The sequence below is a fragment of the Zerene cesonia genome, chromosome 8, assembly GCF_012273895.1.
Source record: "Zerene cesonia ecotype Mississippi chromosome 8, Zerene_cesonia_1.1, whole genome shotgun sequence".
Classification (NCBI taxonomy): domain Eukaryota; kingdom Metazoa; phylum Arthropoda; class Insecta; order Lepidoptera; family Pieridae; genus Zerene; species Zerene cesonia.
The window spans coordinates 2,130,464-2,146,807 of record NC_052109.1 but is presented as its reverse complement, the minus strand read 5'-3'; the positions used below and the strand labels follow the sequence as shown (position 1 = coordinate 2,146,807).

The 16,344-nt window shown below is 31.6% G+C and overlaps 3 protein-coding genes across 4 annotated transcripts in view; all 3 read left to right on the top strand.

Annotated features, from left to right (window-relative positions):
- The first annotated feature begins 1,341 nt into the window (after nucleotides 1-1,341).
- LOC119828698 (dynein regulatory complex protein 9-like) lies at nucleotides 1,342-3,932 on the top strand. Its single transcript, XM_038350938.1, has 5 exons — nucleotides 1,342-1,466; nucleotides 2,377-2,482; nucleotides 2,933-3,127; nucleotides 3,274-3,405; nucleotides 3,726-3,932. The coding sequence occupies exons 1-5, from the start codon at nucleotides 1,342-1,344 to the stop codon at nucleotides 3,930-3,932; spliced, it is 765 nt and encodes a 254-aa protein (XP_038206866.1).
- A 665-nt stretch (nucleotides 3,933-4,597) lies between these two features.
- Nucleotides 4,598-8,748, top strand: LOC119828697 (dynein regulatory complex protein 9-like). The gene is made up of 9 exons (XM_038350937.1): nucleotides 4,598-4,666; nucleotides 5,120-5,208; nucleotides 5,749-5,819; nucleotides 6,200-6,368; nucleotides 6,558-6,704; nucleotides 6,952-7,057; nucleotides 7,222-7,416; nucleotides 7,859-7,990; nucleotides 8,551-8,748. Exons 1-9 carry the CDS (start codon nucleotides 4,598-4,600, stop codon nucleotides 8,746-8,748), a joined length of 1,176 nt encoding a protein of 391 aa, XP_038206865.1.
- Nucleotides 8,749-10,140: 1,392 nt separating this feature from the next.
- Nucleotides 10,141-16,344, top strand: part of LOC119828675 (serine/threonine-protein phosphatase 2A 56 kDa regulatory subunit gamma isoform-like) — a 38,438-nt gene continuing 32,234 nt past the window's right edge. Inside the window, exon 1 of one of the 2 annotated variants that reach the window (XM_038350913.1) lies at nucleotides 10,141-10,336. In XM_038350913.1, coding sequence (XP_038206841.1) covers nucleotides 10,289-10,336 — 48 coding nt within the window. In that variant the 5' untranslated portion in view covers nucleotides 10,141-10,288. Of the gene's footprint in view, nucleotides 10,337-13,248; nucleotides 13,336-16,344 lie in introns of those variants that run through there. The other variant, XM_038350912.1, reaches the window with a different exon arrangement.

Here is a 16,344-nt window from a genome sequence, read left to right as displayed (position 1 = left end):
GAGGACCCTCAGTTTTTGAGAACCGAGCGAAAAACAAAATATTTGCATTTAAACTTTTTACATGAACGTTCCGAAAATACGAAATTAATTTCATATGTATAAAATGTGTCAAAATGACACATTCTTTATATATTTCTTTGTTATAAAATACATTTTATAGTATTTGTATTTTTTGAGATTTTTATTTATTATTGAATTTTTTTATAAATGTTTATTTCTTTGAAATATGCTGCAAGTTAGTTCAAGTTTAACAATTAACAGCGTTCCGTGGGGCCGGGCCAGTGAACTTAGTATGTCTTCAGCAAGTAGTTCTACAACCTCTCAGGTAATCTAATATATAAAATTCTCGCGTCACAATGTTCGTTCCCATACTTCTCCGAACCGCTGGATTGTACCCGTGCACAAGAATGATGGAATGATGTTTAAAATTATATTTTACAGGTCACAACCGACTTAAATGTGATTTACTACGATAGATATAGGTATGTTGGAAAAATATGAAAAATAGATAACAAATTGTTTTCAATTTAAAGAGATCACAATGCGAATAATACGCACTGTAGACCTGAAACAGAAAACAATATTCATATATATAGTAAATAACAATTGCTCTTATCTCATCATCAATTAGAAAGAAATCTATTAAATATCTGAATGGAATAGAGAATTGCATGTGCGTAGTACTTAGATGTAAAATATATTTCAAGAGCTATATAGCTAGGTACAATATTTATAACCTGTCTGTTTTAGCCTGCCATACTTCAAAGCTTGCGTGTTTGCTACTGTGTTAGAAGATGCAATGATGCAAATAAATATCCTTCGTGAGTAAAATTTACATTAAGTATGGATAGATATGTTGAAGGAAAATTAATTAAACACAATAGTTAGGTTTAATAAATATTTGAATAAAAATTCAGCATAAAGTATTTAGTTATATTAAAAAGCAAACAAAGCAAGCAAAAGCATAAAATAATCTTTGAACAAATAAATAATCAAAAAAATGCTCCACGACATAACTTAGGACAAATAAAAGTGAAAAATTAAAAAAAAAGTAGGGCGCTATAATTTTTTGCGAATTTAATTGAAACCGAATAAGTCCATAAATTGAGCTAGAATTTAAACAATTTTATTTTTTTCTACAATTTTATTTATTTATTTTGATTTAATTTCGAGTAACTCAGACTCATTTTATAAGTAACAATTAATTCTTAAAAACTATATTAGTATATTATGTCTTATATTAAACAAAATTGGACAGTTATTCTTGCATCTATCTATGTATCATCGTCTGTTGTAGACTCATGTAACACAGAGCTTCAGTTAAACAAAATAATGGGCGCCATGACACAGCTACTCGCTGACAAATTCGGTGTCGTTAGAAAAGAAGTTAAAGACGAGCTGGACCTAATTGATCCGAAAAACTTGGATTGCTTAGAGTATAAGATTGACAAGTTGGAAAATGACAGGTCACTATTTAAATAATTTTCTTTTATGACTGACTAACTGCAGTCATTAGCAAGTTATCCTTGAATCACTGTTGTTTTGAATTCCGAGATTGATTTTCATTTATTACATTTAACAATTAGCTTAATCTGTAAAAATGGTTGTTAAATTATCTTCACACACACACAGTATAAATGCCATCGGCTAGTTGCCAGCATTTTTTTTTGTCAACGGTCAACTGAGCTAGTGTTTCGCCTGACAGTAAGCGATCACCACCGCCCATAAACATCTGAGGTAGTGCCTCTGTGGATGCGCTGTCCCCTTTTAAGGGATAAGGAAAAAGGAGAAGATTGACGACTGGAAACAAGGAATGGATTGAAATGGGTGAGGAAAAGGAAACTCAAGGGTTCTTTCTGGGCCAACCAAATAGATAGCCCAGTGTGCTAGAAGACGACTAGTTTTGATAATTTAACGCTCAAATAGTACTAATTGGTGAAAATTCCAGGAATTTTTTATATCAAGTTCTGAAGGAAACATACTTGGACCTATCAAAACATCGCCGCTGTCATGCGCTGTTCGATCATGTTTGTAAAATTAACAACCAACACGAATATCGTGAGAATTTGATTGAAATAGAAGCCAAAAATAGGATGTATGTTATTCCAAAATACTATCTGTAATTATCATTAGACAACCTTTATTATTTAATCAATATTAACACCATTATTCAATTATAGGTAAGTAATTTAAAAGATAAGTTAGTCATCTATTACAATATATTTTCTATTTGAATTACAATCCTTCATATACATATCTGAATTTATGTATATACCTAGGTATTATGAATTTTTGCAAATTTCCTCTACACAAGAAGTATAATAACGTTGATAATTAATTTTACTAATAATATACATAAAATATATAACATTCAAGGGTCCGTCGTGATTTGAACCGACAACTACGTCAACAGCGGAACCACTTCAAATCGGTCACTTACGACTGTAACACCGACATTGACAACCTTAAAAATAAAGTTGGAGTAAGTAACAAGTATTACAGATATTTAATGAGTGTATGTATGCGCATTTTTACTACCAGAAGTACAATAGAGGACCATTAGAAGCCTATACGCTAGTAGCATGAGATCTTTTACATAACTTATGAGTGATTAACTCATAAATAAGGATTTTTCTTATAAGTTAGTTTTTCATCAATCCAATAATCAACCGGTCAAAAGAGACATTCAAATGTACCAAAAAATTCCATTCAGCTGACTAAAGCGTTAAATTGTTAAAAACATAATTTAATACATAATTTCAGATCTCTTCATTATTACGAAATATATATTTAAATATATTATATAAATTGAGTGTCATTTAACTGCCTCATCAAGGGTCAGTTTAAGAATTTACTAGGAACTGGCTAGATAGCCAGTGTAGGTACCTACCTACTGATTTTAGTGAGATCTTTATCAGATGCATTTTTTTAGGACGCAGCGTTAAATATAGAAATCTGCGACCGGTACGTCCAAAATTGGCAGAATGCGCGCACTGAGCAGCACACGCAGAAAATATACGATAAAGAAGCGCCTTCGACACAAGTCATCGAATTCTACAAGCAAAAGGTTGACCAAGAACAAAGAGTGCACACAGAAGTGGAACTACTCATTAGCATTCTTATAAATGTAATTTATTAATCAATAGTTACTTTTTTATTCGATCCCACTTTCTTAATATATTTTTCCGTTCCTATATAGGTAAATTTACTAATGGTTTATTTATATTACTAGTAGAAACTTTGAAAATTGCAATTGAGTCATTTCGTTTTTAGGAAACGTTGGATAAAGTTGAACACTGGATGGCCAAGTATGAAAAAGATATGGAAGCAATGGATTTAAAGATTCAACTTAAAAAGAACGACTGGGAGAATACAGAGGAACGTCGGATACAGCTCGAAGAAAAGGTATTTCGCAATTTAGCCGTTGTTGCTACCAATATTGTATTATTACTTTTAATTTTGTTAAAAATAATAACATAGTTTTTTAATTATTAATAATAATTTGCAGCATAGCATTAGTTGCAGCTAACTCTTTAAAAAAAAAAATAGGGCTTCTTTTTTTGGATCTGGTTCAAAAAATGGCAATAAGCAATAAATATCAATTATCATCCATACAAATTTTCGGATTCATAACACAATTACATATAATATATAACTGCAATACAATACATACTAACTATATAAATAACATACGAACAATTTTCTTAAGTTACGTCTTTTACCAGCTCAAGAAACATGGTGAAGAAATAGAGAACTGGGTGAGCTTCAAGGACAAACGCGAAGCAGACCGCCTGTATCGGGAGAACATGAACAAATCAGCGTGCATGATACAAGCTTGGTGGCGCGGGCTGCTCGTGCGGTTCGAACTGGGCCCCTACAAACCAGTCAAGAAGCGGCCGACGCAAGAAAAGGACAAGAAGAAGAAGAAGTAATTTGAAAAGGATGTGATCTTTTATCCTAAGAACTTTTTTTTTTGATTTGTGTAATGCGTTTTATAATTTTATATCTTTTATAGTTTTGTATTTTGATGTTTTACATGTATATTTTGTTACTTTATATTTTAAAAGATTGTACACAATTTTATTTTTAGTATATAATTGTTATTTTCTTTTATTAAACATGAAGTTCTGATTCAATCTTATAGTGGTTTAATTTTAAATTCATCAATTCCTTCCGGGCTGATAACTTGTAAAATGGTGTATTAGTTTGCGCATCTATTCCCACCACATCGTGTAGGATAGCTAAAATTCTGAATACAGAACGCTTACAGTGGTCGACGTCAAATAAAAAAAAAACTATTAAATTCTTCTAAATTTGTTGAATTATAGGTTATTTAAATTATTTTTATTACATTCTTTTATACAGTCTTCAGTATAGTATTCAATGTCATACTTGGCAAAAATGCAGCTTTCGTATGAACACAGAATTTTAAAAATCTGTGGATATTTTAAATTTAAATGGGATTTTCAATAAATACTGGCTGATTACACACCAATTTTATTGACTAAATACGTCACTTCCATTGTTAAAAATTTACACATGTCATATTGAGTATGATATATCAGTAGTTAGTTGTTTACTTATCTGAAAAGGAGCCATGCCTCGTCTACGGATAGCAAGTGCTGCACAGGAAAACTGGATTCGGGATGATAAAAGCGATCAAAAGGTGTCTGATACATTAAGCCTTTTTTTTTAAGGTTAAAAAGTTCCACGAAATGTTACGTAGGTGCTAGCCGCTCGGCCCGTCTTCGCCCAGGTTAACACGGGATAAAACAATCTATAACCTATACTTACGGCTACACTCACAGATAACGTTGCACTCTGTAGGTAGAATAACATTTAAAATCGGTTTCGTAGAGCGAGATATTACCCCTACAACTCCATAAAGTCACAAATTAAGTTTACCTTTTTATAATGTACACATTAGGGGCCATTTCACAACTTGGCTTATCTTTTCATACAATAAACCTCATTTTAATTGAAGAAACAGATTATTATCCAGAGATTGAGTAACTTGCCAAAAGTAAAAGCAGTTTAATTAATAATGCTACTAAAATCTAAAATATGTATTTACATTTTAAATCCTAATTTGCCTCCTTTGTGTCGAAATTTGTTTCAGGAGTCAATTGAACAAGAAACATTGTTACAAGACATATCAATCAATGAGGAAGATGATTATCCTATCAATAATGAAACGAAACTATTTACGTAATTATGATATTATGCTACATGTAGAATGTCTATCAGAAAAAAATCTGTCCATGTATTTCTTGTGTGTGAGTGTTTATTACTCTTAACTCCTTCTAAACGGCTGAACCGATTTTAATTACATTTTTGTGTCTTCAAATGGTAGAGACTCGTTTTAGATATGTCGAGATCGAAGTCGAGATTTACAATTCAACCGCAAGCGAAGCCACTTTGAAGGCCGAAGAAACAGAAGCCGAATAAAGTTTAATGTAGTTAATAAAAGCATTGACGTAAAGTAAACAGCTCGACTCTGAATCAAGCTGAGAAATTTTCTGAAGTAAAAATTCTGCATATGCGTCTATTAGACTGAATTTTATAATGGGCGATTTCCACAAAGCAATATATTTCATACAAAACCGCTCGGACATTCTAATTTTAGTAGCTAGTAGTAGCTAATAGTATAGTACGCGACTTAAATAAATGCAGGCTTTATTCGGAAACTATTTTAATGTATATGTAATTTATAAATTATAGAATTCAAATTTTAACAAAATATTTCAGTTTATCATACCTACAAGCTTCTCTGTTTGCTTCTGTGGTTGAAGATATTATTACCCAAATCCGTATTCTTGGTTCGTATTTTATACACGTATTGTAATCCACATTGTACTTTATAAATGTAATTTATGAAAAAAAAAATCACATTGGAACTAAGCACTTTGTGTCACGGAAAAAGTGTACAACCAATAATAAATCCTACTGAACAAATTTTAATGCAAGGTCTGAAACTGGTTATATAAAATAAAAGAACCTCAAAACTGTGTTGATTTTGAACTTGTACAGAAGCCATACTTACATACGTACTATTTATTTTAATAAATAATTATTATGTAAGTCATATTACGTACCATATACTCACCTACTTATAGGATTATAATGATGAGCATAAAATATAGTACTAAAGGAACAAATATCCACATAGCTTGCATTATAATGCAAAATTTCGTTGCAGTTGAGTGTAACAATGAACTACGGATCATCAAGACAATGTCAGATATGAAGTTACTTCTAGCTCTTAAATATAGAGTCGCGCAACCGAAAGTAACAGACGAGCTAGCGTCGATCGACCCCAAAAATTTGAATTGCAATGAATACAAGTTGAACAAATTGGATGCTGATAGGTTTGCTTAATGCTTACTGCTTTAGGTATCCTATAATCAAATTTGAAAGCATGCCCCGTGGGATTACTGGATCTATACGAGAATCTAAGGCCATAGTCTAATACAGATGGATGGGATAAAAACAAAATGATAATCGAGTTAAATGTTATCGAGATAAAATTTATCTCAAATTGCACATTATGTTTCCAGAAAATTCTTCATTAACTCAATGACTACCATCTACGTCGACTTGTCACTGCACAATAGATATGAAGCGCTGAAGGATGCTGTGGATTCCATGGTTGGGGTGCTGGAGTATCGAGTTGCTATTGCGGAAGAAGAGATTAAAAATAAAGGGTTACTTTTTATTCGTGGTAGTTAATTTATTTGTAGCTCAGTGTTTGTGCAATGTGTCATAAAGGAGAACTGAAAAACTCGGAACCCAAACGCCGCCTGTGTTAAAGCAATGTCATTGATATTTTAAAGGAGTTATGTGTTTTATTTATTATTGTAAAAAAATTACAACATATAATTAAATAAGTATCTATACGATTATACCTACAATAATAATAATATTAAAGTTAATAAAAAGTATTATCTACAGATTACGTCACGAATGCAATAAACAATTGCGCCAGCAACGCAACCATATTAAATCGGTTATCTATGATACTAATGCCACAATAGAAAAGCTGAAGAACAAAGTTGAAGTATGTATTGTATGCCTCTAAATACAATAATAATAGAAATAGTCGGTGAAAATATTATTAAATGAAACAGAGGTTTTTAAGTTATAAGTATCATGGAAATCAAATATTGCCCCTTTTATTACATTTTTGTAGATATTACTTGATTGCAAAATATGCTTTCACAGGATGCAACTTTGAATGCGGATACTGAAAGTCGCTATATCGAAAACTGGCAACGGGCTCGCACCGAACAACATCTCCAAACTATACATGATTATGAGGAAAACCCGTCACGAACTATAGAATATTATAAGCAAAGAACCGACCACGAGCAGAGAGTGCACACTGAAGTGGAGCTGTTGATCAATATTATCATAAATGTAATTTAAAAGTTATGATCTAGCATTGCATTAAAGGGTTATAATATGTTAAATCATAGCACACAATAGTTTAATCACAATCTGATAATCCATACAGTCGTTAATAGACAGCGTTTAGATAGGTCAATCGAGCGGTAGGCAGGTTGTGACAACGGCGACATTATGTAGACGTTTTTTGACGAGATAAAACGCTTTTACTGTATGCTTCTCTTTATACCATGGTTTAACACTTGTTAATTCTTATAGTTCGATTTTAATATGGCACATAAATGTGTCAAATACATAAATTAGGTAAGTCATCAGAAATACTTCTAGAATACTATTTTTAAGCCAATTATTATTGTAAACTTAACAATAATGGTAGCCATAAGCACTCAACATCATCAACACAGCTCAACAACAAGACAGATCTTGTAACAATGTAAAAAAATATGATTCGCAGGAAACTCTAGAAAAGGTTGAAGATTGGATGAATAAGTACGATAAGGATATGGAAGGAATAGATCTTAAAATACAAATTAAGAAAAATGAATATCAAAATATGTATGACCGTCGAGTTAACCTCGAACAGACGGTAATTAACATAGATTTAATAGTTCCAACAAGAGATCTAAGATGGGTAGAAAATTGCATGAAGAGTTTATAAAGAAGATCGTAGTAATATTTAGCTATTCGTTGTTATATCTATCTACTTATTTATTACTACTTTTAGCGACTGGTGCACCCTTCTTGTGCTCTTATCACTTTAGGCTTTCCGATTATTGTACTTTTTTATATTAACCTGAGATTATACAGACCGACATACTTAGTTATTTATCTCAATTAAAAGTTGCATAAATTCTGCAAACTCGTTTTTGTTGGGTTGGTATTTTACCAATAGAAAGTCACAACTGTGTGTGTCATGGGCAATATTAGATTTTGTTTTCATCCCGGTCATTCCCGGTGGAGCAGGGACGAGCGGTAGACCAGCCGCTTAGTCATCGAATATTGTCATTTTCTAAAATGCTTTTACCTGGTATTAACATAATCTCTGCAGATTTGAGATTAGATCCCTACATCGAAAGTAAGAAAAAAAAATGTGAATAAAATAATGTATTTGACAATGCGACAATAACTAACAGCATACTTTTTCAGATCGAGAAACATGACACGTTAATGAAAGACTGGATTCACTTCAAAGAAGAACGCGAGAAAGCGAGATTGTATCGCGAGAAGATGACAAAATCTGCCATTATTGTCCAAGCGTGGTGGAGAGGTCTGCTGGTGCGCCGACAATTGGGGCCTTACAAAGTTGCTAAGAAACCCAAAGGAGCAGGTGGAAAAAAGAAGTAATCGTGTTTTTTAAACGTTTCGTTTTTATTGTATCAAGTGTGTTTCACATTTTATTATTGTAGCCATGTGTTAGCTTTTATTTTACTAGAATTATATTGTTTTAAATTTTGTGTGGTTTTATTTGTAGACTAGTAAGTTTTATTTGTAATAGCTAATTATGTATTCTTAAGTAAAAATTAATAAAGAAAGTAAACTGGTGTTACTTCATTTGACAATACTTTCATACCTAGGCTTCGTGGAAAGTTTTTTAGAATATATTTTACTATTTATTTAGATTACTAACTGTACAAATTTCACAAAAAATAAAAATACGAGATAGTGTTGAAATACCGTATATTTTAAAAGTAACAACACACAATAAAGTTGGTGGCTCAGTGGTAAAATCTTCGGACTTCAACGTCGATAAACCGGGGTTCGAGTTAAACGAGTTTACAAGCGAGTCCATGCTTCACGCACTGAGGTGCGTCTACATACGAGCTATTTAGAATGCTAGTCTGATCAACCGCTCTTGCTGATTATAATTTTGGATTACTATTGTACTGCACAGCTTGCTATTTATTCATCAGATTGAGATCCTTTTATACGTGTCTAATAAGTCGTGGAGTGATATCCCTACTAATATTATAAATGCGAAAGTAACTCTGTCTGTCTGTCTGTCTGTTACGCTTTCACGCCTAAACCACTGAACCGATTTTTACAAAATTTGATATGAAGATAGAAATGAACTTGGGAAAGAACATAGGATACTTTTTATCGCGAAAAAAGGGTAGAAAGGGTTGAAAGAGGGGATGAAAGTTTGTATGAAAGTTCGTTATTGTCAAACCGATTTTGATGAAACTTGGTATAAAGATGGAGATGAACGTGGGAAAGAACAAACCACACTTTTTGATGCGAAGAAAATACTCCTTACCGTGTCGCGCGATATAAGCGAATTCTACGCGGGCGAAGCCGCGGGCGAAAAGCTAGTGTATTATAAATATCAGTATATAAGTAAAAAAAAACAATGTAAATTGTGCTTTTTTCCGAAAATTCTTATTATACTTATACTTAGAATTTCCGGAAACTAGGTGTGTACCAGACGTTGCATTTTCAATTCACGTTTTAAATATTATTTACCAACGAGATAATATTTCGGTACACGTATCACGCTATGGTCACGTTACGTTGGCAGCATTGGTACATGTTTCATAATTGTTTAGGTATAGGTAGATCTTGTATTTTTTTTTTTTTTTTGCTATAGGCACATTTAAAAGGTTTATAACAAAGAGTATCTATGAAAACCTTCTAAAATTTTTAAATAAAAAAAATAAATAGATGGTTAATGGTTTGTGTTTGACATTTACAGCTTGGAACGGAACGCCTCAGTCGCAATGCCATATTGCCATGACATGATTGCCATGTCAGTTCGTTTATGGTACGCGGTTCTGCATAATTGGCTGTGTTTTAAATTGAAATTAAAATAGTCGTTTTTAGTGACCCGTACTTCAAATTAGTGGAGTGAAAGTTTTAGTGAAGTGCTTGTAAATAAGTGTTGGAAGCAATGAAGACTAAAACTGATAAAAATAAGAACGGAGACAGCGATACAGAGGTATGTTTATAATTTTGATAATCTTTATCTTGTCCCAATTCGTTTTTTCTGGGTATTTCTACTTAATGAATTCATTGTCTTAGGCTGTAATTCAATAGCAAGAACAGCATAATATACCCATACTTCTTATTTGACAGGTTGTGATGTAATTTAGTAAAAAAAAATATGCCGTAACGTAAGACAACCAATATGTATGTAAACAATACGGCATTGTTTAAATTTAGTAATTCCAAAGTAGTTTTTAATTTAAAATAATATATAGCGAACATAACCTAGATTAGTTCCTAGGTTAAAAAATTGGAAAGAAATAAAAATAAAGTGATTTAATGCTATGAGCAAAAAACATCTACAAATTATTGTTTTTTATTTCTTGATACGATTGTAAATGATTAGTTTGATGCATATAACCATAAAATCAGAAAATATTGATGCTAAAATATTAATTGTAACTTGTACATAACATAATATTGAACATTGATGATACAACACTGACAAATCTTTAACAATTTGAGTGGTTTATATTATTTAGGTTAGTAAATATTTTCATATTAATGTTGTAAATTAAAATGAGATTTGGAATGAAATTATGAGACTTACTTATTTATAAAATAACACATAGGTACCATTCTTGAATTCACCTAAAATAAAACAAAGTTGGATCAGTAACAAACACATGCATATAAGGCTTATTATGTATAAGGATATAATGAAAAGAAATAGATTTATAAAACACAAAACAATTGAAAATAAAAATTACCTTCAAATTTCTAATTTAACTAACATATAAAAGCTCTTATCTTTAATACCCAAATATAATGTGTTTTATATAACCGGGATGGATTTTTATTATCATTGTTATTCAAAAATTTCTTCACACATTACATAATTCTGTTTTTAAAACTATATTGGTCCATTAACGTATGAGAAGATGTATGAATATTAATTGTGAGTTATCTTCTTCAAATGTGTAATGAAACCTTCTAGGCCTTTAAGTTAATGAAGAATATTTGTTTACTTTTTTACCATTACAGAATCTGTCTGGTATTTCAAAATTCAAAAAGTTATTGAAAGTGTTTTGAATACTTATTAATTAACTGAAACAGTTTGTTGTGTCTGTGTTGTGAATAAAATTATGTTGGTAACAGAACCTACCTAGTTTATTTGCAGTTTTTGCTTTACAAATAAATCCCATTTCCTATCACAGTGTTGATTTAGGTTCACTCTCTGTCTAATCTCAATCAGGTAATCTACACTAATATTATGAAGAGGAAGAATTTGCATTTTTGGTTGTTTGTTTGTAATGGATAAACTCAAAAACTACCGATTTCAAAAATTTTTTCACCATTAAAAAAGCTGCAACTTCACTGAGTGACATAGGCTATATATGTACCATACACAAACCTGGGGCGAACAGCTAGTAAGTAATATACTTAAACAAGAAACAATGAGGATACCCACACTATTTCTAACATCTATTAGCTAACAGTCAAGTTCAGAACAAATGACCACACCAGCACCAGCATCAAACGTACCACTTTCTTTCGGCTTCCTTTAGTTAGCCTTCTTCATGACATTAATCCATCTAGCATCCTGAGCATCTTGCTAGGTGGATTGACGTCAACCTGGTGCTAGGAGACTACCTGAGGAGGGCCTCAACTTGCCTGAGGAGCAAAGACTTTTCCAAGGCGAGCTATGGAGATTATATAACTTGTTGTAAACAAGCACCTCTCATCTGTGTGTAAGTTTAAGGAGCTATGCTTCTTTGGATATAGTTCCTTAAACTCACAAACAGATGAGAGGATCTTGTTTACAACAAGTTTGAAGTCTCAAAAACATACTGTTACATGGAACAATGTAAAAGTTATTACTAGTCTGTATTATTTACTTAGTCATAAGATATTTTAATGGGATTGAGTACCACAATATAGGTCAAGTAAGCCACTGTCTAGCCTTCATATTATCTCCAGACAAAAATCATATCATGCAATATATGCTCTTTTCGAATGTGAAAACAGAACCAAACCAAACAAACACCATTTTGTGCATATAATATTAGAAAGGATTTGTGCCTCGTGCCAGCGGAAACTCATTATTAGCAACTTGATTAGAAGACCAAAGAGGAAAATGAAAATAAGCTATATTGGTTTGTAACCTGTAATGTATATAACAAAATGTATTCTTTTTTATTTCTGTAAATGTATTACTTAGTGTAATAGAAAATAATTTCATCTGTATATTTTTACTAATCAATTTAAGAAAATAACTCAATTTTATTTAAAAGAAGTCAACCTTTCGGTTACCAAAAATTTGTTATTATCTGAAAGAAAAGAATAAGTTAACATCCTTTTTTTGTTACATATACTACTTACAAATACAGTAATTCCCATTATGAAAAATGATATAAAAATGATATATTGATACACTTGGAGTCCTATGTCAAGTGAACGACCAAGGTAAAAATGTTTGTAATACCATACAAATATCCTTACCCTAGTTTGTCAACAAGTTCTGTTTTCGAGTAACCTATGAAATCCAAGGTTCAATCTATTTGTACTCCAAAATTCTTGCAAAGCCATCCATAAACTGGGTCAAGTGTGCACAGTGTTTATAACTTTATTATGAAAGGATGGATACCTGTTTTTTTAAAAAAAGAAAAGTAAAAGTAAAATTATCAAATTGGCACTCATATGCTATTATGATAATGTACAACTCGTATGTTTAATAAACCAAGGTTTGTTTATGTTACGGTTTCTTCAATGAGTCCCGATTGCGTTCACGATATTGTAGCATAATGCATTATAATAATAGAGTGTATTATCGCGTTATTAATTTCACACGTGTTGTTTATCGTCATTTCGGTGAAGATTTGGCACCACTCTCTATTTTCATACAGTTGATTTTCGGCGGTTTCGACGTCGCCAGTCGCGAAACACCGGTTCTTTAAACCGATACTTTAATAGAAAGTGCAGTGTTTTAAATATATTTTATATGCTTCGCAGGTTAATGAATTTCGATGTACATGTGTGCGTTGTTACTAATTAAATTCTTTTGTTTACCTCGTGTTTATTATATAAATACGTAGTAGTATACGTATAGAACAATAACGTTGTTCGTTATGTGCTATATTTTGTTATCTGTATCAATTATTTCAAGTGGGTAATACGAGTTATAGACATGCATAATAAATAGACAATAAAATCAATTACTATTTGTATATAATACCTTTACGATTTTCCGTAGAAATCATTTATTTAATGAAGACGCGTTATTTAAAAGTAATTATTGTACTTATTGTAATCTTAATGTCCTTAATATAATAATTAATTAGTAACTACGCATTTTCCTACATTGAGATGAAAATAGGATCAAACGATAGTGAATCTCTTACATTATCTTGTTGTGTGTTTTATTGTTTTGCTCACCTTGTAGAGCGCGCTGAGCAAACCGTACCTAAAGCTAGTGCGTTTGTGAATAATCTAAATACTAAATATCGAGATTAACCGCTATGGTAGGGTATGGAAAATTTATAATATTATTAAAATATTGAATATAATAATATAATTTCCTACATAAGTTATTAACATTATATATATAGTAACAAAACATTTTAAATTGCATAATTAAGTATATTGCGAATATGATATTTTACTTAATGTTCTATAAATATACTTATGTTCGAAGCGTTCCGCCCCATTCTTCGTAAATATCAAACCATGAAAGAATTTTGAAATCGGTACAGTAGTTTCTGAGATAAGCGCGTTTAAACTAACAAAACGTTATATTATTAATATCTAGATAGACGAAAACTCTTCCGTCTTAAAATTAAAATTTTTAATCGTCATCCGCTTGAAATTAAACTTATTGAGCTGTTAATGTAATTTTATTTTTCATTTAAGTAGAACATTCATATTTTTATACTTATTCCTATACTTTTTATCATTTTATACTTGTTATATTTTTTACCCTAAAATGTTATTGAGTACTTAGATGTTATTTCGGGGAAAATCTATTTTATGGTCGAACGTATATTAATAGCTTAAATATAATAATTGTTAACAGCTCTTCCTCGTATATGGATGGAATTTAATTTTTTGCCATGATTGAGTATGTACTTTAAAGAACACAGTGAAATAATCTGTATTTTCAGGTGCTAATTATACGGTACAGAGTTACATTCAAATCAAAACAGTGCAAAACACACTTGAAAACACGTCCACGTTTGTTATGAGAGTTTCTCCTATGTAAAAAGAAATAATATAAAGGTGTCTTATATTCAATATTCATATTATCGTCGGTAGAGAGGCAGACACGCAAACAGAGGAATTTATCGTTTGTATGTGTTTATATGCTTCAGCGAGTATCCGAGCTGGTGGTTAGTCTGATGGTAAGCGATCACCTCCGCCCATGAGTATTTGCATCAGGAAATGGATACAGGCTTCCCAACTCCTTCATCTATCAGGTCGAGAGATAGATTCATAACATACACGGCACACCTGACGCATAGTTTATCTACCATCTTAATATACATAAATTACGTGTCACATTGTTTGCCCGCTTTGGACTCCTAAACTACTCAACTGATTTTGATCAAATTTGCGCATCATGCAGTTTGATCCAACTTAAAAGACGGGATAGTTTATATTATTTCAATAACGATAAATGACTCTCCGGGCGGAGCAGGGGCGTACAGCTAGTTTTAGATATAAATCAATTACTTAAGTGTCCTATAATTTTTAATATTATCTCTATCTGTGAAATTAACTAATGAAGAGATAAAATATTTCTAAATAAATGTTTCAATATGTCCTCATGTTTAGACTTCGTTATCAATTTTCATTAATTTTTCATCGTCTCATAGACAAAGTCACGGGCTTTAGTTGATCTACTGAATACTGAACACGGTACTGGTTAATATATTCAGCGATCTATCTTATTAAATGAATATTTATAGTCCGTTCATCATTGTTTATTTTCACTGTGGTGGGTGTGCGTTAAAATCTCCGGAATCAACTCGTTTATTTTCAGAAGACTTTGATACAGCGTTGTCATAACACACGATTTGTTTTCACGTACATTTTCATAATTTCCCCCTTATTTAATTCGTATGTTTAGTATTATATTTCGCTTCTAAAAAAAGTTGATATCAGTCAGCCTTTATTGCTATAAATATAGTATATTAAATTATATGTAAACAAAAACTCTTCGTAAGTACATCGTTTAACAAGGAACTAACATTAAAAGTAAACACGATACGGAATTAGAAACTAAGATCGCCATTACTCATTATCACATGTATATTATTGTATGATTCCTGCAAATAGTCTTATTTACGACGAATGTTTTTCAGCGGTCGCGCCCTTACCCCACCCACGTCTTAACACACCTATTAGGTATATGGAACATTCCAACCTCATTTAGAAATCTAGGTCCGCTATCTTTACATTCGCATAGAAAGACGTTCTTACCCCACTATGCTTCGGCCTCGGGTGATTGGCTCTTTCGTACTTTTCTTAAAGTATAGAGCTTATTTTATTTTTAATGTCAAATCTCTGAGATGTGAATTGATTTCAATTTAACGTAAATATACCGTGATCCTTTTTGGTACGCTGTGTTTATACGATCATAATCTTGTGTTGCTCTTATAACATGAGATATCTGACGATGAAAAAATGTGTCATACAGTAAACATACAGCAATGTGGATTGTGGATATACAAGATCTGTCGAGAACATTATAGGTTGAACCAAACAAATATCCCACCTTCCCTTGAAATTTGAAATCTCTCTCCAACACGTCTTCTATTTATGACCTAGTGTAGGGAATTAATCTTTACAGTCTGGTGAACGCCATTAAGCTAGATTTACGATAATTAATGGTAAAGCATTACGTACGTACAAACATTGATATATAATATGTGAGCTTCTATTATGTTATACTTTATTATTGTACCTAACACTTTTAATACTATTTGTATATTATGACGATTTTTAGTTGTTTATCTATATGTG